This window comes from Alosa pseudoharengus, unplaced genomic scaffold (assembly GCF_046254945.1).
Source record: "Alosa pseudoharengus isolate Yale_2024_CS ecotype anadromous, Long Island Sound unplaced genomic scaffold, YU_APseudo_1.1 YU_APseudo_1.1_scf_5, whole genome shotgun sequence".
In the NCBI taxonomy this organism is placed as follows: Eukaryota; Metazoa; Chordata; class Actinopteri; order Clupeiformes; family Clupeidae; genus Alosa; species Alosa pseudoharengus.
Window position 1 is genome coordinate 3,868,056 of NW_027468837.1, and position 26,875 is coordinate 3,894,930.

At 40.9% G+C, this 26,875-nt stretch overlaps 1 protein-coding gene across 4 annotated transcripts in view; it reads right to left on the reverse strand.

The window, feature by feature from the left end:
• Positions 1 to 26,875, reverse strand: part of arhgef3 (Rho guanine nucleotide exchange factor (GEF) 3) — a 51,346-nt gene that overhangs the window by 12,986 nt on the left and 11,485 nt on the right. The window contains exons 2-6 of one of the 4 annotated variants that reach the window (XM_076268356.1): positions 20,185 to 20,251; positions 13,520 to 13,582; positions 2,852 to 2,959; positions 2,009 to 2,179; positions 488 to 550 (exon numbers count right to left, since the gene is read on the reverse strand). In XM_076268356.1, the coding sequence (XP_076124471.1) occupies positions 488 to 550; positions 2,009 to 2,179; positions 2,852 to 2,959; positions 13,520 to 13,582; positions 20,185 to 20,251 (472 nt within the window). Of the gene's footprint in view, positions 1 to 487; positions 551 to 2,008; positions 2,180 to 2,851; positions 2,960 to 7,222; positions 7,477 to 13,519; positions 13,583 to 15,489; positions 15,597 to 20,184; positions 20,252 to 26,875 lie in introns of those variants that run through there. The other 3 variants (XM_076268359.1, XM_076268360.1, XM_076268358.1) reach the window with 3 other exon arrangements.

The following is a 26,875-nucleotide window of genomic DNA, read 5'->3' on the forward strand; positions in this document are numbered from 1 at the left end:
TCAGTAATGTAGTTGCAATGTGGGAATCAGTATTTTTATTCAGTGGAGGTCCTGGGGTTAGGTAATTAGTCAGAATGATGGTCCCTGAAAATTTCACAGTATGAATTGTAAGGTAAGAGGTGGTGTATAGCCACCATGGTTGATCCTCATAACGTTATGAATGGCTACTTTATAAATTAGGCCAAAGCATATATTGAACACTTGTGGTTCACAATGCACTTGACTTGTGATGACTGGGTACTGGTTAAATTTGTTGGAAATATAATACATGTAATGGCATCGCTATAATCTAACTAATCTATAATCTAAAATAATACCTCCTAGTCCTTTCTGACCCTCACCTATACCCCACCATGCTGTATATGATTTCAAAATGATGGAGTAACAGGGATTGCCACAGTAAGTGGTGGAGTTTGGGGTCTGCCATCCCTACTGTACCAAAGGCCTCGGAAAGAGAAGGCAAACTAATTAGAAAAGCAGATGTAACCTTCTTGACAAGTTTAAGATCCTCAATCAGGTCTTGTTCCCCCTGAGACAGCTCAAAGATGGCCTGCAACAGAAAAGCAGGAGTGTATGAGAGAGTGACAGAGGGTGAGTGTGAAAGAGACAAATAAGTTAACCTCACAGTCAATACCACAAGCTCCATTTTGTACAGAGAAGTCATTTAAAAACAAAATGCATGAAGGTGAAACTCTGATACAATTAATTTCATCTATAAATTAAACCTTGGAGAAAGCCATATTCACAGTAAATTGTCATATATCTGAAATGTTGAGGTGTACAATTCAAAGGGTGAAACACAGTGGGCCTCATTCACCAACCAGTCTAACCAAGACAGAAAGCAGAAACCTTGTGACCTCTGGCAAACCTAATACTTCCCAGCAGCTGCTCTGACTTTGTCCACAATGTATTCCATGTCCTTTGAAGTCTGCCTGGTTGAAAGGAAACTCAGTTTGGGAGAGAGGGTGTGCGTGCGTGCGTGTGTGTGTGTGTGTGTGTGTGTGTGTGTGTGTGTGTGTGTGTGTGTGTGTGTGTGTGTGTGTGTGTGTTTGTGTGCATGGACTAAAATGAACGTGCTGAATGCTACTCAGTACTCCTACTGTTACTTTTGAGATATCGGTGCTAAACATGAAAACAAGCAGAATCAGACAACCTCATTTGTGTTATTGTTCTGCTAACTACTACCAGACTATATTGACTAAAATCACTCCTGCTCAGACAGTGGTTGGGTTGCTCTCCAGACAAAGCTCCAGGTAAAACTGCTTTTTCTGAGCTGCCTGCATAATACATTATTGTTAATAATGCATAAGACATTATTGTTTATTATTGATATTCTCCTTAATGTAGTCTCAGCATGTCATTGTTTTTATATTATTGATTGAATGGACATTATTGTTTATTATTGCCTTTCCCCTTTTTTTTTTCCATTGCTTTTTTATTAGGCTATTGATTGAATTGATATTATTGTGTACTATAACTATTCTCCTTATTATATTTGACCTACATTCTAATCTGTTCCCTGTTCAATTTTAAATATTATTATGTTGTTTTGTATTTATGTGTCGCTTTGGACAAAGGCGTCTGCTAAATCCATAACCATAACCATAACCATAATGATGTGACAGTGGCAGCGTGTCTGGCTGCTGCTCACTGCACACTTGAGTCCAACAGCCATAATTTGTGCACTAGGGCTATGTGTCTGAACAAGAAGTTCTGATTAAGCTCTGAGTGTGCCAATATGTCACACATGTTTGAGTGTGCTAATATTTAGATCTCTCTGTGTGTGTGTGTGTGTGTGTGTGTGTGTGTGTGGTCTATCAATCTACAGTTGCCAGGAACCAACGTGCAACAACCACTTTTTTTGCTCTGTTTTGAATTATCTTTTGAATGATCTCTTTCTTATGTGCTTATTTCATTTTCTCTTTTCTTTCAAACTTCTTTTCAAATGTTGCTCTGTGTCCCAATATAGGAACAAGCTTTTCCTCTGGACAGATGTCTCGTCTCTCACCTCCTGCCGCTTGATCTCTCTGGATGAGAGCATCTGGTCCAGACGTACGTCAAAGGTTTCACTCCATAGCTTGCTGTCGCGCCTTTTGGTGACTGCTGGAGGGGCTTGGCGACTCCATGGTCGGGGGGGTACAGTCTCCGGCCGACTGTCACTGCGGAAACTGATGGACCGCTAAGAGAGGCCGGTGGGAGAAGGGAGGACAAATAGAAAGACAACATAAAAATGAAATACTTGGCTGAGAATGTAAGTTAGCACGAACTAGGGATGCAACGGTACAGTGTGCCCACGGTGCGGTATAACGATACGGTTTCGGTATTTTAATATAAAAAAAACACTGATATAAACAATTAACCTTATTTTGCCTATAGACAAAAAATGGTAGTGTGACTGACTGACTTGGCACAGTTTTTAGCCTAACTATAGGGTCGTTTTCAACTGCTTTGTTCAAACTATCAGTGGACAGAGCTGATAAATAGACAGACACAGACACAGACACAGACACAGACACACACACAGACACACAGAGTGATGCTCTTACTGGCGCACACACACAGGATTGCATTTCCACGTATACAGATAGAATGACAATCAGCTTTTCCTCTGTTCTTTCCCATTTTCTTTCACTCAGCTCACACATGCCATTTGCACAATGGTGAGGAGATAGCAGCAAGAGCAATTTTTGCAACAGAGTATACTATCTAAATATAATATTCTAATGGAAGTACTGAAAGAGTTGAGATGGGAGAAATGTGTGTGTTAGAGAGAGAGAGAGAGAGAGAGAGAGAGAGAGAGAGAGAGAGAGAGAGAGAGAGGAATAGGAGAGGGACAGTAGGCTAAGCACACCTGCAAAGTCTGTCCAATGCGTTTGAGGGGAGCAGCTTTGACCGGAGGGATGAGGCTGGCCAATGAGGTGACACGTGAGAGTGGCTTTATGCGCTTGTTGCTGGGCTCCTGTATGAATAGAACAACAAAACAGTCAGAGTAAGGTTCACACGTGAGGCCGACATGATCACACTTCTAAGAGATCAAATTTTTTTGGTGTTGCATTCGCCATGGGGTAATAGTAATGAACTGTTCAAGTCAATTAAAGCAACACCAAAGAGTTTTTTGTACCTTAAAATAATGTTTCCAAAATTGTTTCCTTGGTTCATCAACTCGTAACAGGGTGAACGGCACTTCTGCATTCACTTCGCGGCCCTCTATCGGCTGTAACCGCACTATGTAAGTTTGCCAGATTGGGTAGCGGGTTTGTAGTTCGATGGAATGAGACATAAGAAACTACAAATTTGACTTGCATGATGTCGCAATACATCGTACTTTCGTAAAATCATGCAACATATTCTACCTTGTCTATGGACATCGTTATTTGCAAAGCCATTGCTGGATAAACAAATAGCGTGCGTGCGACAGAGGAAAAGTTCTTTGGTGTTGCTTTAAGTAAGGGATAATGTATAGAACGCCGGTCATTGGGAAAATAAGTCCCGACAGGGAGAACCGGACCCCGACATGCCCTCAAGGGACTTATTTTTCCCAATAATGACTGGCAATTATACATTAACATACATTATCCCGCTTATTATACGGCTACTCCACGATATGTCTCTTTTTGTTTTTTTTTTGTTACCGTTGCGTTGTGGCTTTTGCTGAGAAACAAATAGTTTGCAACACACGCTGAACTTGAATCCAACATTCTTTAGAACACAGCTGATCAACCACCTGTCTTCACTTTTGAATGAAAATCATTGCCATTGACAGCGGTCAATATTTAGAGATCCTTAGATGAAAACAATAACCGGTAGAAATTTGGGAAATCCCATTCAAGTCAATGGAGCGTTCTACTAGCATTGTAAAGAGCCGTATAATAATAATTATTACAACATCTTGCCAAAGGACTGCAGTATCAAAATTAGCCACATTTACAGAAATGTTGATTGATGTGTGTTGTCCATATAAATAAATAAATGAAATGAAACAGCATGAGCAGTCATGAGAAGCATTAAACTGTAGCCAGTACTAGAGACTCCACAGTGGGAAAAAGCTATAGCCCACTCTTAACCCAAAGGGTAGGCCTGCCCGAGGTTGACTCATCCTGATGTAGAAATGCACAAGTTGAGCTGTGCTCTCAACACAAGGCCCAAACCTGACAACACCACATAAACTCTAACCACACAGTCCAGAGACAAACACCCACCCACACACGCTGGCTTGTGAGTCAGTTTGATCAAGTATTAAGGGCATTTTAACTGCACAGCAGATTTTCATGTTCCAACAAGCATTCTTATGAATCTGGTGGCTTTGGGATAGCCCCATATTTTCCCCATGCAAAGCCGATCACTGATTAGTCTAGCAACGCTGCACCAGCTTGGTCTGAGGAGAGGAAGCTATATCAGGAACCTCTTCATAAGTACCCTTGATATACTCCTGTGTTGTTCATATAATGTCTTTTATATTTCTACCGCCCTACCTCAGTCTATCTTATCTTATCTTATCTTATCTACTGTAGGGCAGCCGTGGCCAACTGGTTAGCGCTTCGGACTTGTAACCGGAGGGTGGCTGGTTCGAACCCCGACCAGCACGGCTGAAGTGCCCTTGAGCAAGGCACCTAACCCCTCACTGCTCCTTGAGCGCCGCTGTTGTTGCAGGCAGCTCACTGCGTCGGAGTGTGTGCTTCACCTCACTGTGTGCTGAGTGTGTGTTTCACTAATTCACGGATTGGGATAAATGCAGACCAAATTTCCCTCATGGGATAAAAAGAGTATTTACTTATCTTATCATCTTATCTGCTAACTTAACTTCTCTGAGCATGTAGCCTCAAATACAAAATCATGTTGGTTTGTTCTTTACATTAGGAAGATCAGACCTTATCTGGCACAACTTCTAGTACAGGCCATGGTCATCTCCAAACTGTAACTTATGTAATTCACTGTTAGCTGGGCGGCCTGCTTGTGTAGTGAGATGGTTACAATTGATTCAGAATGCTGCAGCTGGTCTTTAAGCCAAAGAGGACACATGTAACTCTGTAAGTCTGTAGTCTTTCACAGCAGCTACCCATAAACTGAACAGGTCATGCAGGCCATTATGAATGAGCCAATAATGAGGGCAGCATGCAACTCAACTCTTGGGGTTAGATAGTGCACAGTTGCAGACATACTGTACACAAGAACCTTAACAAAACTACTTAACATTTCATCTCAAAGCCATTCATTTTTGACTTATACAATCAACCTGTGCCATGCTGAGAAACATGTTTCTTAGTGCACACACTTCTGAGTGAAGACCACACACTACTCACACAGATGTCAGCACAATATGACATCAAATCAATGTTAGCACAGTGGCCAAAGTCCCAGCCCATATGTCTCTGGTTTTGCACTTAAAGATGTTGAGTTGTATATAATGCTTACATAACAGTGACCTCAATGGCTGTCACGCAGATACAAGGATACAAGGAAGTTTATTGTCACATGCATATAGTTACTGAAAGTAAGAAATGCAGTGAAATTATGTCTGGTGTCAGATAACAAGATAGTGCATAATGTTGTCATAAGACAAGCAGATTTGGCCATAGGGTTCACCCTATGGACTAGCAACTTGATTTGACAGTCATGTGATTAGACCATTTAGACAGTTCACCATTGTAGACTTTGCAACATGACGACATGCAGGCACTGATCCACAAACAACCTCTCAGACTGATCGCAGGCAAGCTCTTTGTGGCTCAATACATTCCTAATGCAGGGCTCAACTTGCCTCCCAGAGCAGTGTTGTGGCCTGGATTTGCACTGATCGATAAATATGTGTCACGTGCGTACATACAAGCTAAGCTAGCCTACCTAGAAAGATCTATCCCCAGATTCACAATCACATACATTAGCATTTACAGTACTATACAGAGCCACCAGAAAAAACAAACAGAAAGCTTATATCTGGTGAAGAAAGTGTAGTTTAAAGTAGACACAATTGTAAATAGATGAAAAAAGCAACAGACAGCAAACTAACTTAACTAAAACTAAAGAAACTTAAAACAGGTTATGACTGCAGAGGTGCTGATTATTCAATGTGGAGGTAATCAGAACATTTTAGGGGTTTCTTTTCAAAAGTTTATCAGTTTTCAAAGAAATGCAAGATCACTGACAGAACAGTCAAATTAATCACAGTATAGTTTTGTCTGTTTTACTGCTTTTTGCTAAGCAGACCCGGCACTTCATACACACTAAGACCACCCTATCTGGGAATGTGGACTCACATCTTGCAGACTGGCCTTATGAACCCATTTCTTGTATGGCAAGGGACAACAAGTCCCTTAACTCTAACTCTTACCTAGCAAAATTGACCAGCCTTTTATGAAAGAACAGTGCTATAGTGCTAGTCATTTTCACAAAACACTAAAACAGCAACTTGCCAACACAAAAGCAGACAAATGTCTTCACTGGGGCTTAATGTGTTCTTTTTTTCTGATCCCCGATGCATTTTCATCAGCTCAGGGAGTCTCTGTCTGACCCCTCAGAGAACAGCCGGGTTCTGCTCCACCTTCCATTCAAGGAGGACCAGTGTTCCTATGGCATAGCACCAGATCATCCAACAGACAACGAGAGCATTATTCTCTATTTGATCGTTCCTGTTGCTTGGACACTATCACTTGGGCACTCTGTCAGGCCTCATCATTGCTCTATGTTGCTCTAAGTGTGCTCTAAAATATATAACCCTAAACCAGCCAGGCTTCTGATATCCTGCACTCCATACTGCCAGATCTTTATGAAACTCCTGTATGAAATAGGCCTACAGCTTACACACCTTATTTGTACGATTCTGGTGTATCGTTGACCACCACAGCCTTACTATTAAAAAGTGATTCTAATTTGGATATTTGTGAAAATACTTCAGACACAAACCTATTTAAAATGAATCCAGTATTATTTAGGCCTATTTGTAAACATCCTGTGCACGCATGTAACACGTAATACTATCAGAACGTTCAAACACGCTGAAATACTTTCTGGACATTGACATAACAAGATGAGAGGATATGTAGCCCAGGCTACTACAACTGCGCTCCGTTACTGTCAGTAGCCTACCAGCAGGTTCTGTCAACAAAGTCGAGTGTTGGTCTATTTGCAAAAAGTTTGAATAGATACTGCTATATGCATAGATATGTATATAAATGTAAACCTCCAGACTGACTTAAAGCTGCGGGAATTTGCTTTGAAGGCATACCTCAACTTCTTTGACTGGGCTGCTGCTCAAGGTTTGCACCTCTATAGAGCAGTTGGCTCTGTTCAGAACGAGGTAAAACGGGTAATCCTTGGCCACCATGCCGTTTCCGTCGTCGGTGGATATGGTAGAAGCAATTGTTGAAGGACAACCGCAAGCTAACCTCCCAGTCACTGTGCCCGCCAGCTCTGCGGAGTTTCGGACCTCCGGTCTAGTCTACGCCTGCCAATGCATTCCGTGTGTCCCTCGTACCTTCGCTCGCCAGCCAGACGCTACTACAGCGAGCGCTTGTTGCAGCAAGCAGGTTAGAGACACCGTCCAGATGGCTCCACATCTGCATTGCCTACTCAGCGAAACTTTTGGAAAGAGGAGGAGAGGGCGCCACATGCTGGACCAAATGGACACAGTCAAGGTAAATTGCAAAGACCACATTTGATTAAAAAAGTGTGTGTGTGTGTGTGAGAGAGAGAGAGAGAGAGAGAGACAGTGTGCAAGAGGGAGAGAGAGAAAGAGAGAGGGAGGCTTTTAATTAATGGATTGTGTAGGCCTAATTGTCACAATGTTATACATTCATTCATATAGGACAAAAATAAATCCTCTCGTGCATAGCTGAGTTATTCATGTCGGCCTACTGTCATAAGTGCTCTTTAGTGGTCTGAGTGAAATAAAAAAAAATCTCAAAATCTCCATGTCCTTATGCAGGCTTGCTCCAGCAGACAGGAAATTGGTCCCGTTTTTAAGAGGCTTTGTTCTGACCAGGCTGACAAGTTCCTGTTATTGTGCTGCTATCAGCCAAGTGGAAGTGTGCCCTAAAGGGAGGTAATTTACCCCCCCCCCCCGCCCAGCAGTGTTTTGCCTCCAGTCATGTGTTCCACTGTAAACAAACATGGACTGGACCTCCACTATACCAAACTGACTGATAATAAATATTAATTTGTGGATTATATTCAAATGCCATAAAGTACTCACATATGTTAGCAGTTCAAATATGGATCTACACTGCATGTGTACTGTATGTTCATCAAGGATTTGTAGACATACACAGCAACAATTGTAAACATGGTATTACACACTACAACCATAACAGAATGTCATCTTCATAAAAGAACATTTAGGGAGTATCTGAATATGTGGTGGTAGACAACAATTTAGTTTGTCAATACAATAGACATACAATATGCACAGTAGCTAATTAGATCACTGTAGGTTAATCAATGAAAAAAATAACTGGTACTAGTTTTACCTAGACAATAATTTCAATAAAATGTGAAGATACCTGTAGAAAACTACATCTTGAAATCGTGAAATGGTTTTCATGATAAGCTCTCAGTGGACTTTCTACAACTGTCAACCCTTGCATCTTTGTATACAATTTCCCATGATTGCTTACGCACTATTATCCGGCTTAATGAGCTCAAAATTCAAAACCATCTCACCATTTACCAATGTCAAAACAGATACATTTCCCCAAACTAAAAATAAAATATTCTCCTTATACATGATTCAAATTTGACAAACTTTTATATATTAGAGCAAAATTCTACACACAGACTCCCAATATAACTGGCTATATGATTCACATTAACAGGTGAAATCCTGGCCAAATTCAGTTAATGTGACACATACAGTATGATTTTTTCATAACTGTGTGAACACAACTCACATGGAATCTGACTTTCTCTATTCTGATTTGGGCCTCTCCATATGTGGTCTTAAATATGGGTGTAGCACAAGATCCTGGGCCCTATGCATAGGCAGTCCTGATGGGCCCCCATGCCCCCCCATGCATATATTCCAGACTTTTCAAGGGCCCTCTCCCCCCTTGGGGCCCTGGTAATCAGTCCCACTTTTACCCCCAGTTTGACGCCCCTGGTCCTAAATCTGATACAGGTCTGAAATATGGATAAACACACACCATTATACAGCCTGCAATTAGTTAGTTACTGTAATCATTGGAGTTATAGAGAGTAGCAATGTCTGATCTTAACTTGACCTACAATACCTGATATACCCTCTTCAAAATCACTGACATAATATATCTGACCTAAGTATTCCAAGTGCCTTACTCTGATGATCAAGTACCTTACTATCCCATTGAAAAGGACCCCCATGTTAAGTGCAAACAGGACAAAAATGTTTACATAAATTAACATTTCCCTCAGGCAGGGACAGACTGGGACTAAAAAAAGGCCCCAGACTATCTTCCGCATAGACCATGTACATGCGCACACACACCCTTGCTGTCTCACATACTTTGCTAGTCAAGACATCACATTCAAAAATAGGTGGTCACATTTGACAAAAATGCTAATTATTGATTGGGTGCTGCTGGAGAATTTGGATCCCATGGCATAAAATACTTTTGGGCCTCCCAAAGGCCAGGGGGGTTCGGGGGGCATGCTCCCCCGTGACAAACATGTTGAAAAATTCTCCTTAAATGATTTTTACTTCTGGTGAATTCTGTGGAAACTATTGATAAATTGACCTAAAATATATTACATGTATTGATAGCATATTTCAATACAGCCTATAAAAACCTACACAGGTTGTTATATTCAACTAATTTTAAGCAAGTCTATTGGGAGTTTAATCTCATCACATACTACACCAATGGAGTAAGCCTAGCTCCTGAGCAAGCTTTAAATAATGTAAAGCTCAGGTCACACCTGTTAAACTCACCTTAACATGTCATTTACTGAGGGTAGAAAAAATTCAATCTTATAAACCTTATCTCATAACCTAAACAAAGCAACACTATCAGACCTATGTTTTACCTCTAGTCTGTAGGAAAGGCAGGGGTAGTTCACTGCAAATAACCCCTTATAAGATGTAAATGATCTGTTTACGTGTTATATTCTTGTTTTTTATTTAATCTTGTTTTTTATTCATTTAATTAAATATTTTTTTAAGAATGAAGAAGCCTTCACACTTTATGGGGACTTTTAAATTGAAAAGGGGCTATTGTGAGACTGACATGTCATGAGAAATGACATGTCTTTCAGGGCAGTCAATAGGGATTGTATAGGGGTCCATGCCAGGGTTATTTAATGCTAGTTAACTACAGGCTTCCACAGTGGCAGGATAATCCAAGATTTCTCCCTCCTCAGGAAGACAAGCCCCTCACCCTCCTGTCTAGAAATAGAAGTACTGGTCAGACAGCCAAGCAAAAGCCAGACACTAACAATAGACACATCAATTTATGTTGTATTTAAAGTCTACTTTTTCACATTGTTCAGTTTTGAGGATATCGCAGGATGTGTCTTTGTACCAACCTAGTTATATAATCACCATGCACTTCTCTTTTATTGAGCAATGCGCCCAGGGGTGTGACAAGTCTGGGGGCAGCTGTGGCCTACTGGTTAGCGCTTCGGACTTGTAACCGGAGGGTTGCTGGTTCGAACCCCGACCAGTAGACACAGCTGAAGTGCCCTTGAGCAAGGCACCTAACCCCTCACTGCTCCCTGAGCGCCGCTGTTGATGCAGGCAGCTCACTGCGCTGGGATTAGTGTGTGCTTCACCTCACTGTGTGTTCACTGTGTGCTGAGTGTGTTTCACTAATTCACGGATTGGGATAAATGCGGAGACCAAATTTCCCTCACAGGATCAAAAGAGTATATATACTTATACTTATACTTTTATCTAAAAATCGCTATCTTACACTATCTAAAAAGCATTACGCCACTGACCAAGAAAAACCTGGTCTATAGCGAAAGGTGCATCTGAAGCACAGCCGAAGATGAGATGTAAGCAGCAACTCCTCTGCAGGATAAATGCCCTTAAGTTTTTTATTCAGTCATTCAAACATTACTGGAATAAGTGTTGCTTTTTTCAGACTATGTGGAATGTAGAATCCCTGTTCCATACGGTCTTGCGTGCAAGCAGATTCCTTCAAATGGTGCGTTCATGCCACCTGGGAATATCAGGGACTGCACCCGTGATTACGCTGTTTTTCCCACTGCGAGTGCTCATGAATGTGTGAAAATCATGGATGCCACAACAAAGGTTAAAGCATACGCTCACTTATCTTAAATAAACAACTGTATTTGCTTAAAGATATGGTGTAAGACACTCATGAAAGAAGGATATGTAGAGTTAAATCAAAATCGATTAAAATTGTAAATCGGGTTTTATCTGAAAAAATCAGAGATTTTTTTTAGGCCATATCACCCAGCCCTAGCTCGACCTTTGATAACGTTTGATGACAAAAACCACCCCCAATGTGGACTGGTCTAACCCCTAAGCTATTCGCCAATGAGCATGTGTTTTATACCGCCAAGATAGGGGCCTATATGTTAATTGGCCTTTAAAGCAGGTCTATGGATACTAATAGGCTTTGTCATTGATGAAAATCTATTTATTTACTATAATTCAACAACAGATGTCCTAGGTTACAAAGGACTTGCATAATGGATTTTACTTTGATGTTGGATCCTTTTCTCATACATGCGCCATTAAGACACCATCCAAGACAACAGAATAAAGTTTGGAGCTTTGTAAAAAGAGTAATTAGAGATATTAGTGTGACTCCCCCTGGCAATAGTGCTAGCTAGCTCTTAAGTAAAAACATCATTTTGGTTCGGTGGAGCTAGTCAGTGATGTGTTTGCAAAGTATGGCCAAGTTGATTTTTCCTCTGGCTAAGATTTGGGAGGTTCATGCTTGAGGACATTACTGGCAAAAAATGGCAAAAAAATGTGAATACTTGAATCCCTATATAAATACAAACCAGCAAGCTACTGCAAAATGCAGTTCAACTAGTTCAACATGTAGACCACTGGTTGCCACATTCTAGTGCAGGTCTGCTATAGCAATCAACATCTTGTTTTCTTCATCGGAAGGAAAGTCAGCAGCTGCACAACAGACAATAGACCTGACCTGCTTCTCCATAGGGTGCAAAACACAGCTCACTGACTGCACTGCTACTCACCTTGATGAACACATGCCAAACAGGTGTGTGGCCCCACTACCACTCCGCTGCCTTTTCCATGCTCTTCTTTTCTGCCCTCTGTTTTGCTCTCTATCAGTTCTCTTGCTCCCTCAGTCTAATTATAATGCACTGCCTTCATCATGTTGTAAACATAGAAATGAGAGCAAGTGCAGCGTCAATATGTTTAATGAGTTTAGTTTCATTTTCTTGAAAAGAACTGGGACAAACATAACCCGACTCTCGCCAGATGAATTTCGTTCCGCCTAGCTCCACTCATCCATCTGGGACCAATCCATTGGAGTGTTGCTTCAGAAGGCTGGGCCTAATCAAAAAATGCTTGCATATGATTGGATAAGCCACTTGTCCGTCATCTATTGACGTGCTACTTCAACCACTCACATCGAAGCCAACCTGTGACGCTGATAACAGTCTCACAGTCGCTTCTACGCTATGTCCCATCTATGAAACTCCCGCCCTGCGTCCTGATTGGCTGAACCATAAAGTCGGTTGCAGAAATCACTCTCAATGGAAGAGGTCCCAGATGGATGTGAGTGAAGCTAGGCGGAGCTAAGCGGAACGAAATTCATCTGGCGAGGGTCAGGTTAGGACAAACATACACTGTTTACAGCTAAAATAGATTTCTTAATTGGAGCAAGGGGCACTCTGGTTGCCTCAGGATGATACCAAACACCTCAGAGTTGAATCTGTTAAACTGGTGGTGTCATGAATATTGTCATGACAGGTCACATCAGTTTGCCTTTTCTCTCACCCGTTATGTTTATGTTAAATGAAACACGATGATTGAGCCCGAACATGACACGATTACACATAGGGAACATAGTGAGATTGCAGTGTCACAGCACAACAATATTTTTGTTTCCATAGTTCAGTTGCTCAACTAATTTTGTTGTCTGAGTCATACCTACCAGTAAAGGAGTACCAATGAAACAATGGCTAACCATATTACAATAGCAGTACTCAACCCACTTGTCAATGCCTAGCCTCCCCACCCATTCACACCCACATTTACTAAAATACTACTACTCACTACACTACACCCACTACTAAAATACATCCACCAGAACCTATACAATCATGCATGGCCTGACTTTCCACAAGAAAAAAAGGAAAAGAAAAGAGATTAGTGTATTGGTCTCTGGTTTTATGCTGTTATGGAAGCAAGGTGAGAAAACTGTGACTTGAAGGAAATGCCGTAGTGGTTGTCTTGCTCCATTTCATTGAGTATATTATTGTAAGAGTGCTTGTATACATTGCTAGTATGTGTCGGAGTATATGCTTTGTATCTGCATGTGATGTGTTATGTGTTATGTGTCTGCCTGAAAGAGCAAGTCAGAGCAGAGTGTCTCCAACTCACATTGATGTCCAGACTGCGGAGACTGAGCGTGTCCACATCCCTGCTCCTCTGCTTCCTCTTCTTCTGCAAGACAACAAACCAACAAGCCAACAAGCACATACGTAAACAATACATTAGAATAATATGGCTATAAGCCTTCAGCAGAGAAATAAGTCCAGCAGAAAAATAATTGCTCACTGTCAATGTACACATCCCATATTCTTAAAAAGCAAATTTAAGTAAATGTAAATATCTTCTGGCCAATCATATTTCAGGGCCTCTGTAATTCTTAATAGTTTAGTAATCCCATCATATCAGCATACCCTACATTAAAAGACAACGCCACGGGTGTGCCTGGGACACGCAATCGTCAGCCTGGCACACCTAAAATATTTTTGGATTTCAAGCTTACCATTACCTCGTCCGTTCTTATCATTCTAACCTGCCAGACCAACCATAGCTTATTCTAGCAAGCTAGGATGACATGGTTTCCATGTTTAATCCAAGCCCCACCGTCTTGCACTGTAGCCTCATTGCACCCATCAAAACGCAGCCAGCGCATTATGGACTCGCCATCGGAGACTCTGACATGACTGTGTTTTTGCACAGCTAATTAAGAAGAAAGTACGTGCTGGGTACTCCTGTTCCTCACTGATCGAGGTCCTTGATGTCTGTCTGAAGAATATTTTCCCAAGCATTAATAGCTTACTTTGGCCAATCGGTTACACAGTCTTTGCTAATCAATAAAAAAAGCCTAGTTCACGTGTTGAGACCTACAATAAAACCCATCTCTAAATAGGCACTGCATTCTGAGTTTTTTTATTCTGCCTTAAAATAGCGTATGACTTATTTTATTCTACTTAGATTTTCATTTAAATTGGAAATGTATTACGGTGCAGCCTCTGAAAGTGAATTATTCTAGCGAGTATCATAGTTTTTGATTGTCATTATGCGATCATGTTCATTTTGAGAGCACTGATAGGCTGTACAGTAGGCTATAGTATTTACATTTCCAGGTCATTTGTGTCCCACCTGTCGTGTCTGCGTCCCTCACTTTTCACTGGGTTGAGGCCATGAAATCTGACAGGCACATCTTATTTATAATATCTGGCTATGCCCCTGCTCTTAGAACAACTTCTTATTTTTGAAGAGTGTAAGCTTTGGTCACGGACTAAAACAACGTTAATCTGTGAGGATTTGTGTAAGGCTTTAAGTATGCTTGAGTGCTTATGGCATGCTTGGGTTTGAGTGTGTGTTTTCATTGTAAATGCCTATTCCTGTCTTACTCAAAACTACTCTCGTTTTGGTCCCCAAGAAAAGTTTACAATCCTTATCATCCAAAAACAGACCCTAGGTTGTTCTTAGATCGGAGTTGTCTTTTAATGCCACTCTTCGGCTTTGTTGATGAAGTTGAAGTCTTCAATGGGCTGCTGTGAGCTGTGTTTCAAAACGAGTGATTAAACCAAATGCCACAGCTTGAACAGGTAGGCTGGGAATAAATTACCTTCTAAGAGTCTACTTACAACTCAACTAAATACAACTAAGTTTTATTTTTTGAATATTTAATTGGTGGGATAATATATAAAGTATATTATTCAACCAACTATTTTAAAAGTTTATACCATAACCACAGAACCTATTATAAACATACTACTAGCTACTAACAGTGGCTAACAGTCTTTATTTACAACAACTATAATCATGATTATATTGAAAAGCAGCCATTCTTCCCTACACATATCCATACACATGCATGCTAACAAATCCTGAAACATGATGTACCCAAACACAAAGAGCAAAAATAACAAAATGACATTCACTGGAAATGTATGCAAAAGGACTCCTTTAAATGTAGAATTCAGGTCATTTGTATAATATTGCTGAAAAGGGGAATCCTGTTAGCAAACTCAGTCTATCATGTCAGCAACATCACACATCAAATTTTTTCAGTCTATACATACTAAAGCTGTACCAACGAAATGATGACTCACCTTCTGATGGACAAAGAGACAGCACCCCATCATTAGGATCCCAACAATGTGTCTAATTCCCACTAAATGGACACACTCAAGTCACAGTGATATTCCCCAACATGGTCTAGGGCGAGTCCATGGAAAGCTAGTCTCTAACATGCTAGGTTCTCACACAAAGGCCACACAGGTTTTGTGGAAGGATGTCATTTGTGTGTGTGTGTGTGTGTGTGTGTGTGTGTGTGTGTGTGTGTGTGTGTGTGTGTGTGTGTGTGTGTGAGTGTGTGTGTGTGTGTGTGTGTGTGTGTGTGTGTGTTTATGTAGTAGGAGACAAGTCCTGTTCACTGCAAACAGGATGTGCAGAGGGAAACCACACCGTTGCTATATTGAGGTAGAGGGGCCACAGCCACTTAGACAGCCTTCTTTTTTGTTCTCAGGACTGTTTGTGCACTGTACACATTTAGGCTATCCAGGGTTGCGTTGTGCTCCTCCTGCTCCTGCAGGAGCAACAGGGCCAATAGATGCCTTTACACTGCCTGTCATTTTACAACCCCAAATCAGAAAAAGTTGGGACGTTGTGTAAAATGCAAATAAAAACAGAATGTGATCATCTGCAAATCTTGTACACCCATATTTTGTTGTAAAAAGGACATAGACAACATGACTGTGTCATGGTTAATATATGTTTTTTTTTTTATTTGATGCCAGCAATACGTTGGGACAGGGGCAACACAATGCTTGAAAAAGTTGTGTAATGATAAAGACAACAAAAGGAGGAATATTTCACAAATAATTAGGGTAACTGGCACCATGATTGGATATAAAAAGAGCATCACAGAGTGTGGGCAAATGATGAATCAATAAAAAATAATGATGAAATTGCAAAGAATTTAAGGATTTCATCATCTACAGTACATAACACCATTCAAATACTGAGAGAATTCAGAGAAATCTTTGCAAACAAGGGACAGAGCTGAAAAACAATATTGGATGGCCGTGGTCTTTTGGACCTCAGATGACACTGCAATAAAACCAGACCTGTTTCTGCAAAGAAAATCATATGGGGTCAAACTTCAGATAACCATTGTCTATGAGCACAGTTTGATACTCAATTCACAAACGCTAGTGTAAACTTTACCATGCAAAAGAAGAAATTGTATTTAGACATGATACAGAAATGCCACCGTCTTATCTGGCCCTGAGCTCGTTTAAAATAATGGATTTATAATGGGCAAGCTGTTGTGAACTAATGCTCCAATACTATAATAATGTAAATTATTACTATACAATGCAAAATTCCTTGGACTTCCCTCAGATCTACTCACACTACAACCTTTATGTAAATATTAATCAACAGCAACAACTACAAAGCCCACAATGCATTTGTGAGTATTTCACTGGTGCTCTCAAGTGCATTCCCTGTGGCCCAGTGGTCAGTGTTGTGTTGAATTAGGCCCAAATCACCTCCAGGAGCCCAGTGGTCAGTGTTGTGTTGAATTAGGCCCAAAACACCTCCAGGAGGCTCAACAGCAGTGTCTAGCATCCCAGACCCAGCCTTTCAAATTCACAAAAGGTTAGGCACCAGAGACAAAGACAAGATAACGCTTTCACATGCATATTGGTATCGCCAACTAATCCAAACCCTGCACTTCCACTCTGCATCAGGCCAATGGAATCCCCATGCTATAATGTGCCTGGTGCATGCTGAACCGCTTCTTGCAGAATCCACTTCTTCCCTGTTTTCACTGTTGGAGCAGTGCTTTTGACTGCTGGATCCAAGACTGTGACAAAGTCATCTCCAGGCTGGATTAGCTGGTATCCTTCGCCAAGCTGATCATTGATAAATACAAAATTAATTTTCCATACAATGCAGTAGCCTTGAAACCACACAACTTTCATAGTGCATTTGAATTTGGTCTGGCCGATCGGACCCACCCATTGCAGTCGATTTCTAAATCACTGAAAACCCAGAAATGGGAAATATACTCAGGCAAGGTGTTAAATTCTTAGTGCTATAGGTAGGGGATTTCTCACAGCAGCCAATTAACAACCAATTCTATTAACCATCAAATCGAAACCACTAATAAAGCCAACGTTGTGGGCAAAAACATCACCAACAGAACCTTCAAGAGCATTTCACTGGGCTTCTCAAGCAGACACCTTCCTTCATCAGTGTTTCAGGTCCACGACGTCTCCTGAAGGCTCAATAGTGGCATCTGGTGTCCCACCCCCTCCACACTCATGATGGGTTCTCTACAACAAATACAGCCCAATTCTATGGTCATTCCTCTTCGTTAATGTGGTCGCTTATGCTCCAATCAGCAACATAACCAGACAAACTGCATGCCCCTGATGCGAGCACACTCTTCATTGCTGTGGCTGCTTATGATCTGGTCAGCAATATCCAAACAAAACACAAACCCTTGATGAGGGCACCAACAAGTATCAACAAGTACCAGCAAATTCTTTGGTCAATCCTCTTTCTTGCTGTGGCCATTTATGATGAGCAAGCCAGGAACTAATCACAACTGCTTATCTGGTGTGGGGTCGGCAAATTGCAATGACAAATAGAGACAAATGTTTAGTATCATGGTGGTATGCAGTGAGATTTTTCATAGTAAATGTGTGTCATGAGAGAAACAAAGTTTGGAAACATTGATGTAGACAAATATTACTAATCCAACCTTTCAGGACATGAATGAAAAAGCAACAGGCTCTTTGAAGAGAGGCCAGACAGTAGCGCTGGTCACATTGTCTGTCGGGAAAAGACAGAAACAGCACAGCAGCAAAGATGGCCTGCCCTGACATTTGCAAGATTAAGCCTGCGGCCAAAGCCTCCACTGACAGGCAAAAGGAAACCAAACCCTGTTGATTTGATCAGGCATCTTAGTGCTGGATAAATGGCAATCATAGTAGACCATTGCATTGATGTTGACACTGTAAACTCCAGTGACTGACCAGAATGTGCTCACCTGATTCTGTAATAGGCCTATCCCCTCCCCATGAATCTCCAGAATCTAAACACTTGGCTAAACTCAGCTTGGGCAGGGCTGTGAAATGCATCAATAAATCCTGTTTTACAGTCAAGGCAGAGTGGTCAAGAATATAATGTAATAATGTAATAATTAGCATCACATGTCAGGGAATCTATTTGCAGTCTGGACAAGCTCAAATAGTCTGAGTTAAGACTAACAATCCAAGCATGGCTCTCCAAGGACTGGCAGCCAGCTCCAGTAGAGTACAGATATACAGTGCATCGCCTGAGTTTTTTAGATGTTGAAATTCCTATTTAATGACAATAAGTCTTATTATTACGATCCAGTGATGCCTGCCTTGAATGAACTTCTGTTCCCTGACTCCTTATGGCAAGCCCTTGACTGTGATCACGGACATGTTAAATCTAGCTTTTTTCAGTTGCGGCCTTTTATAAGGTCAAACCCATCCTATCTTTTAACTTTAAGATCTTACTAGTAACTTAAAAGCCTTTCCATGGCAGAGCCCCCACCCATCTCTCAGACTTGTTACACACGTACTGTATATAAGGAAGATCATTCAGATCCGCTAGTCAATCTCTTCTGAATGTCTCCAAAGCTGAATATAAACACTGAGGAGATTGTGTTTGCCGTTTTGGTTTGGCCTTTAGCTTTGTATGTTTTGTTATTGCTGTTACTGTCATTTTTTACTTTTCATTGTTTCTTTGTTTTTCAAAGAACAGCAGTCTGGTCAACTGCCATTGACATTATATGATTGTGAAATACAAACAGATTAAAACCTTTTTTTAATCTCTCCATCATTATACAGTTGTGGTGAAGGTAAATTATGTTTTGTTTAGAGAAGAAACTTTTTCTCTAACACAAATATCACATCTCTGTATGAAGACAGTATGAAGGAGGAAGGAATGACATCACACAGAGTCTGAAGCCTAAGAGGACAATAAAGCATCTACTCCTTGCACACAGACCAGAGAGCTCAACAAATTTGACCTTACATGTAGAAACATGTACATTCCGTCCTTTCCACCTTTGCTTATGTATTAATCTTAGGCAGAGAAGCCCAGTACAAAATCCTTCTACAAAGGTCCACTCAACAAGATGCTGCCTGTCCTATCATTTCAAATTACTTATATCTATAATGCACAACAAAACAAAACTATGCTACTTTCAGCTAAAGCTGTGCATGAATAGTGTAAACACACACACACACACACACTCATTAATCAGGCAAGCATAAACACAACTAAGCAACCATATTTCATTTGGAAGACTGACTGTATCCTTTGCATTTTGCATGGTGCATGGTATATGACGGCATTTAGACAGTATATATTACAGTATTGACATGATCATTTTGATCAAAGGATTTTTGTGTTGAACTGTGTGTGTGTGTGTGTGTGTGTGTGTTTATGTACACTATGCATGTTTCTATGAGTAGTAGGATATCAATATCCCCCATGAATGTGAATGTATATTTTCATGAGAATACATGAGAGGTCAGAAAAAGTAAAATCATTATGTATATGAGGGGTTGTGTATGGCTCAGTACATTTCTGACTGACCATATACTATTTCTGAATTGAATTTTAGGCTACACAGAATGTGTCAGAGAGAGGGAAGAATTTCAGTATGCATTTTAAAGCAGTGTCACAGAGAGGGGAGAATGTCAGGGCAGATAACTGCATATGAGGCAGTTGAAGTTTGAGTATAAGCATAGACTCACCCCACGGAACATCCAGTTCTCTGTAGAAGTGAAGAGTGAAAAGGAGCTTTTTTCTTGCAGCGTCGGCCTGAGAAAGGGTGGGGGGAAGTAAACAAAACATTTCAGAGGTCATCTATCGTCGTACTCACACAACACAACACACAACACAGAACACACTGACTTCACTCTCAACATCAACATGATCACAAAAGTCTATGGAGAACTGCCTCTCAGATGTCATAGGCATGGGCACTCAATAACTTCCAATGCCCACTGATGAAGTTAAAAATGGCCTCCAATGACATCTCAGGGCCTTGGAGGAACACCAGTGCTAAAGGGAAGCTGTGAGCGTCCAGCCTGCCAGAGCAGCAGACTCAGTGACTAGTCAGCATTTGACCGACTCACTTTGAGAACTGGAGGGTCTGTAGGCCGTGTGGCTAATTACACACAAATGTAATGAATTATATGCCTCAGTAAAGCTTAGGAGCCTTTAATTGATGGTGTCTCTTTGATGACGTCAAAATGCCAACATAGATGTCCCTGGACAGGCAAACAAACAAAAACAGAATGCAAAATATGTCCATAACCCAGTTTGCAGTGAGCAAGTCTTGCTGGATGCACAGAAGGCAGCACAGACAATCCAAATCTATTTTTAGTTTAGTTTAGTTAATTTAGTATTCATGTTGTATTTGAAAGGAATTTGCCTTTTGCCACCACATAAAAGTAGAACTTTTATAGGCCTAGAACTAGTGTTTCATGCAAAATTGTTATTAGGAATCTGATGGTCAAATGAGTGTCTGCAAGAAAATGTTCTGCAAAGCAACAAAATGAAGAGAAGGGGGATATGGGAAGAGAGATAGAATGGAATGGCATGTTCTATGTTTGAGTGAGATGTTGCTGTTAAGAACTTGCAGTAGTTTGGATTGGAAGGTCTGTAGAGGAATGTTTTGTATTATTTTTCAGGGATTCCTGAGGCCATCTAGTGGTAAGTGCATCATTTACAGAAAAAAAAACATCAACCTGGCACACAGAATAAGTAATTTTACAGTAAGCCCTTTACCCTTTGAGGAGTATTAACACAAATATGTAATGATAAGACAGACACCATGCCATAAAAATGGTTGCCTGATACAATGTCCTGTCATAAGGTGTCTTCATCCAGTTTGAAGCTATGAAGCTAGAATTTTAAAGTTATGTCATATGCTATAATGACAATAAAAATAGTAGTAACATGACAATGTCACGAATGATCATGCCAGGATATGACATGCGATGATATTGCATATTACATTTTACAAGTCGAGCGTGGGCAGCGTGGGGAGTCATATCAACACTATTCACACACAACTATGAAATCTCTCGCTTTTATGGTCACATTTCAAACATGTCAAACACAAGCAGCAAAAACGTATAAGTTGCTGTTTACTTGGCATGGCATGATCTTATAAAAGTTCCAAATGACAATCTGTCAATAATAGCGGAGCTGTAAGAGGTGAGATGAAACAAGCAGAAGAGGCAGGATATCAAAGAGCCACTCCATTTCCATGCATAGAAATCTATGTATCTTTGGTATCTGGTGTTTGGTCTCTCTCTCTCTCTCTCGCCTATGGATGAGTTTGACTCAGAACTGGTGTGCCTTTATTTAATTCTCGGAATTCCTCATTTACAATGAATTTTACAATGAACGAGATTACATGGTCACTAATCAATTAAATATAAGATGGAGGAAAATATAGGAAAATAAAAATATAAAAATACAAACATAAATATTTAATATATAAAATATATCAAATATAAAAAATAAATAAGATAGGAAGAATAAGATAATAAATAAGAAAATAAGTAAAATGATAAAAGAAAATTGTGAATCAAATGAGTAAGATGGATAAGATAAACAAATGAGTAAAATGAATGAGATAATAAATTAAAATCCAATAAGTAATAAATATATATATAAAAGAGTGAGTGTGAATACAAAGTCTACACTCTGTAGCTGTATAATCACGCAGAGGCTGGTGATGACTTAAGAAGCATCCGCTTGGACTGTAAAACACACTGAATGATGGCATGGAATACATTTGCGTTTCCTGCAGTACTGAGAGGGAGTCTCAGCTGAGAGTCTTGGCCCAGGGCAGGAGCTAACCTTATTTACCTGTAAACGTCATCATGGGCTTTCTGTTATCTGCTTCTTTGAAAGTGGGCTTAACTTAATAAAAGGCATAAAGACACGCCAAAACAATATGTCAATATCATTAGTCTCAAGAGATTAAAAGCTAGATAATGGTCATAAAGACCTTCATTAAGTCAAAATGTCAGTGAAACAAAAGAGCAGTATGAAAAGAAATAAGAATAGAAATCAATTCTACACAAAAAAGTTAGCTCAATAGTTGTAGGCAGAAACTGCTTACTACTGGATTAAGAAAGGCATCATCCTGAAACATATATCTCTGTTTCATGGACATGTTTTGTGGTGATTGAAGGGAAAAGCTGGGAGTGACAGAGCCTCAGCATTGCAGCTTCCTGTCCTGTCACCTCCGCTACCTGTATCAGAGAGAGCAGCTGTTTCCTGCTGCCTCCTCCTTTGACCTCCACGCTCAGCAAAACACTGAGTTTCCATGGTTACAACCACCACCACCTGGATACCCCCCCCCCCCCCCCCCCCCCCCCCACACACACACACACACACACACAGCAACAAAGCAACAATTTGTAGTAATGTATTAGGACCAAGACTGAATAACTATGTAGGTATTTATGCACCCTACACTACTTCATTCTTTTAAGTGTGTGTATGTACGTGTGTATGTGCACATGCAAGTGTGGGAGGTGGAGTGTGGGTGAGAATATGTTTGTGTGTATGGGTAGGGTTAGATACATTTATTGCTTTCATATTTATTAATTGAACACACTGTTAGGACTGCTAACCAATTTCAATGTACCCTGTGCAATGACAATAGAGGAATTCTGCTGGGTTTTTTTACAGAATTACAACCACAACACCATTTCCACAGAGATAGCTCCAAGCTCCACTCTACTTTGACCTTTAGAGGTATGTTATATGTTGGGGTCAGATGACGTCTGTGTTATGCACCTGTGGTTACTCACGATAATTGGGTCACGTGGTGTTGGTGGCGGCAAGTTTCATAATATTACCTGCTAGGTGTTTTTGTGAATGAAGAGAGAGGGGGTGATGGGGGAAGCCTTACTTTTTGCTGACCGCATTTTGATGACTGTTGAATGGAATAAGCTGTTGTGGAATACATGAAACTTGTGGATTTTAAGAACTGGATTTATTGACGTTCATGAATTGACACTGTGTTGGATACTTTGGAGATGACTGTTTTCTACAATAAAGGAACTTAACCTTATCGCTACTGGAAGTTATTGAACAGCGCGTCGGGCAAGTTAGTCTCCCCTACTCAGCCTCTCGACGACCAAAGCTTTGAGTCGTCAACATTTGTCAGCAAAAAATAGAATCATCGGCAACAGAGCCTTCTACAACCAGACGCTGAGAAATCACGAGCCCACACACGATCAGCCTACTACGGCTCACCTACAAGAGCGGCCAGTTCGACAGAACCGCTGCAGGCCTACGGAAGACGGTGGTATGTAATCTATGCTTTTTTATACTGCTTACGGCTTAAATGAAATGCAGTTTGAATCGGTTACTGCCACGAGAGGACGTCTGTTGAATAGGCCTATGGCTGCTGCCGCTTGATGTTGTGTGAGCCGCTTGCCTTAGAAGCATTGAATATCTGACGTGTGTGTGGTTTCGCTGCCGTGTGTTGATCGGAATAACCTCTGACAAGAGATTGTTGTGGCTATTTACATTGCTGTTTTACGTTGGCATTTTGTATCAATGTTCATTTTCTTGCTAGTATAAAATGACTGGATCAAAGGCTGGTTCAATTGTGGACAAAAATGAAAAGGATAAAAATAAAAGACCAATCACTCTCACCGAAAAGGCTCTTGTAAACAAAATTGGAGTAATTCAGAAAGAACGTAAAAGGGATATAGACAAAATGAAGAGTTTAATACCCTTGCTTAAAGAGCTCATGAAGGATAATGAAAATGCTACACAGGTCAAATTACAGCTTGACAAATTAATGGAATTATCTGAAAATGCCAGTTCATTACATGCATCTTTGATTCCTCTAATTCCATCTGACGAAAAGGATAAACAAAATACATGGTTCTCCAGTATCACTAAATACAACCAGGATTTCACTGAAGATGTCAAAATATGGCTTTTAGAATTAGATAAACATCCAAGCAGGCCATTAGAACCAACCCATGAGCTACTCCAAAAAACACCAGAGGCAGAAAGTGGTGTTCAAAATGAAATAGAAAAGGAACCTCAACCTGCTCTCAATCCTCAAAATGATACCCAGGATGAAATATCGCCATCTGACAGCATATCAAATCATGGTAGCAGTTCAACATCAAACATATCCACAACTTCATCTGCACGGCTCCGAGCAGAGGCTGAAGTGGCCGCCTTGCGTGTCCGTCAAGGCATGCTCAAAGACAAGCACGCTCTCGAGAAACAGGAAGAGCAACTGAGGAGAAGGAAGGAACAGCTTCAACTTAAAGAGGATATAGCTGCGGTTGTTGCAAAGGTGAACGTACTAAGAACTGGATCCACTACACAAAGTGCTGCTTCAAGGAGATCAAATGGAATGGAATCATATTTTCAAACCAAAAGAAAAACACTTGACGTTGATGCTGATACCTTCGTGCCATATGAACATCATGGAAAAGAAAAATCAATCACTGGAAATACAGCACCGAAGTTAAGTACAGTGCAAGAAACAATGAATAGGGATAAGTTTACGCATCTCCATAAGGGGCCCTCAGATGCATTAAGATCATGGAATATAATCCAAAATACCATACCACCTCCGGGGTTTCAACCAAGACCTGCTCAAACACTTAACGAGAACCAGTACATGTTGTCTGTAATGGAGAAACAAAATGAAATAACTAGTATGTTGGTGCGTCAACAAAGTCTTTCACAACTCCCAAAAAGAGAAATTCAATCATTTGACGGCGATCCTCTGCACTTCCATACCTTTATGAGATCATTTGAAAAGGTCATTGAGGCAAAGGCTGACAGTTCTGACGACTGCCTGCATTACCTAGCACAGTACACCAGGGGGCTACCCAATGAACTTGTCAGAAGCTGTCAACATATGACTGATGGTGCTGGATATGCAAAGGCAAAGACTTTGTTATATGGACATTTTGGAAATGAGCATGTCATTGCATCTGCATACCTGGATAAAGTGCATTCATGGCCATTAATTAGATCAGAGGATGTAAAAGCTCTTCAGGCATATAGTCTCTTGCGTGGATGTTGCAATGCAATGGATGAGGTTCAAGGTCTTAATGAATTAAATACACCTTCCAATATGCTTGCTGTGATCAAACGATTGCCTTATAAATTAAAGGATAAGTGGCGAACAGTAGCATGTGATATTCAGGAACGGCATCACCGCAGAACCGCATTTGTTGACGTTGTTGTCTTTCTTGAGCATCAAGTAAAAATTGCCACAGATCCGGTCTTTGGAAATTTATGTGACGTTCCACCTACTCAAGCCACTGCCAAGGATGGAGCCAGAAGAAGGCATTCACCTCGGCCAAGGGCTAGAGGAAGTAGCTTTGCCACGACTGTCACCTCAGTGGAGAGAGAGTGTCAAATAGAGGAAAAGGCTAGAGATGGATACTTACTTGAAGGGAAATGCCGCTACTGCGAAGGTGGACACTTACTTGAGTTATGCACTCTACTGGATGACAAGCCACATGATGAGAAGATTGCCTTTCTTAAAAGGAATGGTATCTGTTTCGGCTGCTTGTGTCCTGGGCACATCAGTAAAGAATGTAGAAAACGCCTCTTATGTAAAATCTGTAACTTAAGACACCCAAGTATACTCCACATCCACCCTAGAGAAAGGAATGATGGTAACCTCAACCGCGATGCAGACAGTGCTCTTGTTACAGTCCAGACAAGTGGTCTTACTGGGGCCGGTGAGCAAGATTGTAAGCTCGCCATTGTCCCAGTAAAGGTAAAGTCAAGAAAAGGCCAAAAAATAATAGAAACATATGCTTTTTTAGACCAAGGGAGTTCAGCGTCCTTTTGCACAGTGGGTCTCATGGACAGGTTGAACCTCTCTGGGAGAAAAACGAGGATTCTCTTGCGTACAATGGGACAAGAAAAGGTTGTAGACAGCTGTATTGTTTCAGACTTGGAGGTGGCCGGATTGGATGGCAACTTGTATTGTGAAATGCCAAATCTTTTCACACAGAGTAGAATGCCTGTTAATAGAAGTAACATCCCAAGACAGCAGGATCTGAATGACTGGCCACACTTGAAGCAGGTTCATCTGCCTAATATAGAAGCAGAGGTAGAGATTTTGATCGGTATGAACATGCCCAGAGCCTTGGAGCCTTTGGAGGTCGTTCCAAGTGTTCATGAAGGTCCATATGCCATCAAGACTGTGCTTGGTTGGACGGTGAATGGGCCGTTAGGCAGAGATTGCTGTAACACACCAGGAAGTCAGTCCACAGTCACCATCAACAGAATTTCTGCTGTTACGCTTGACGAACTCTGGAAACAACAGTTAAGGATAGACTTCCCTGAGAGCAGCCAGGATGAGCAACCAGGGCTGTCAAGGGACGATTGTAAGTTCCTGGAGTTGGCCAGTAAGACTGT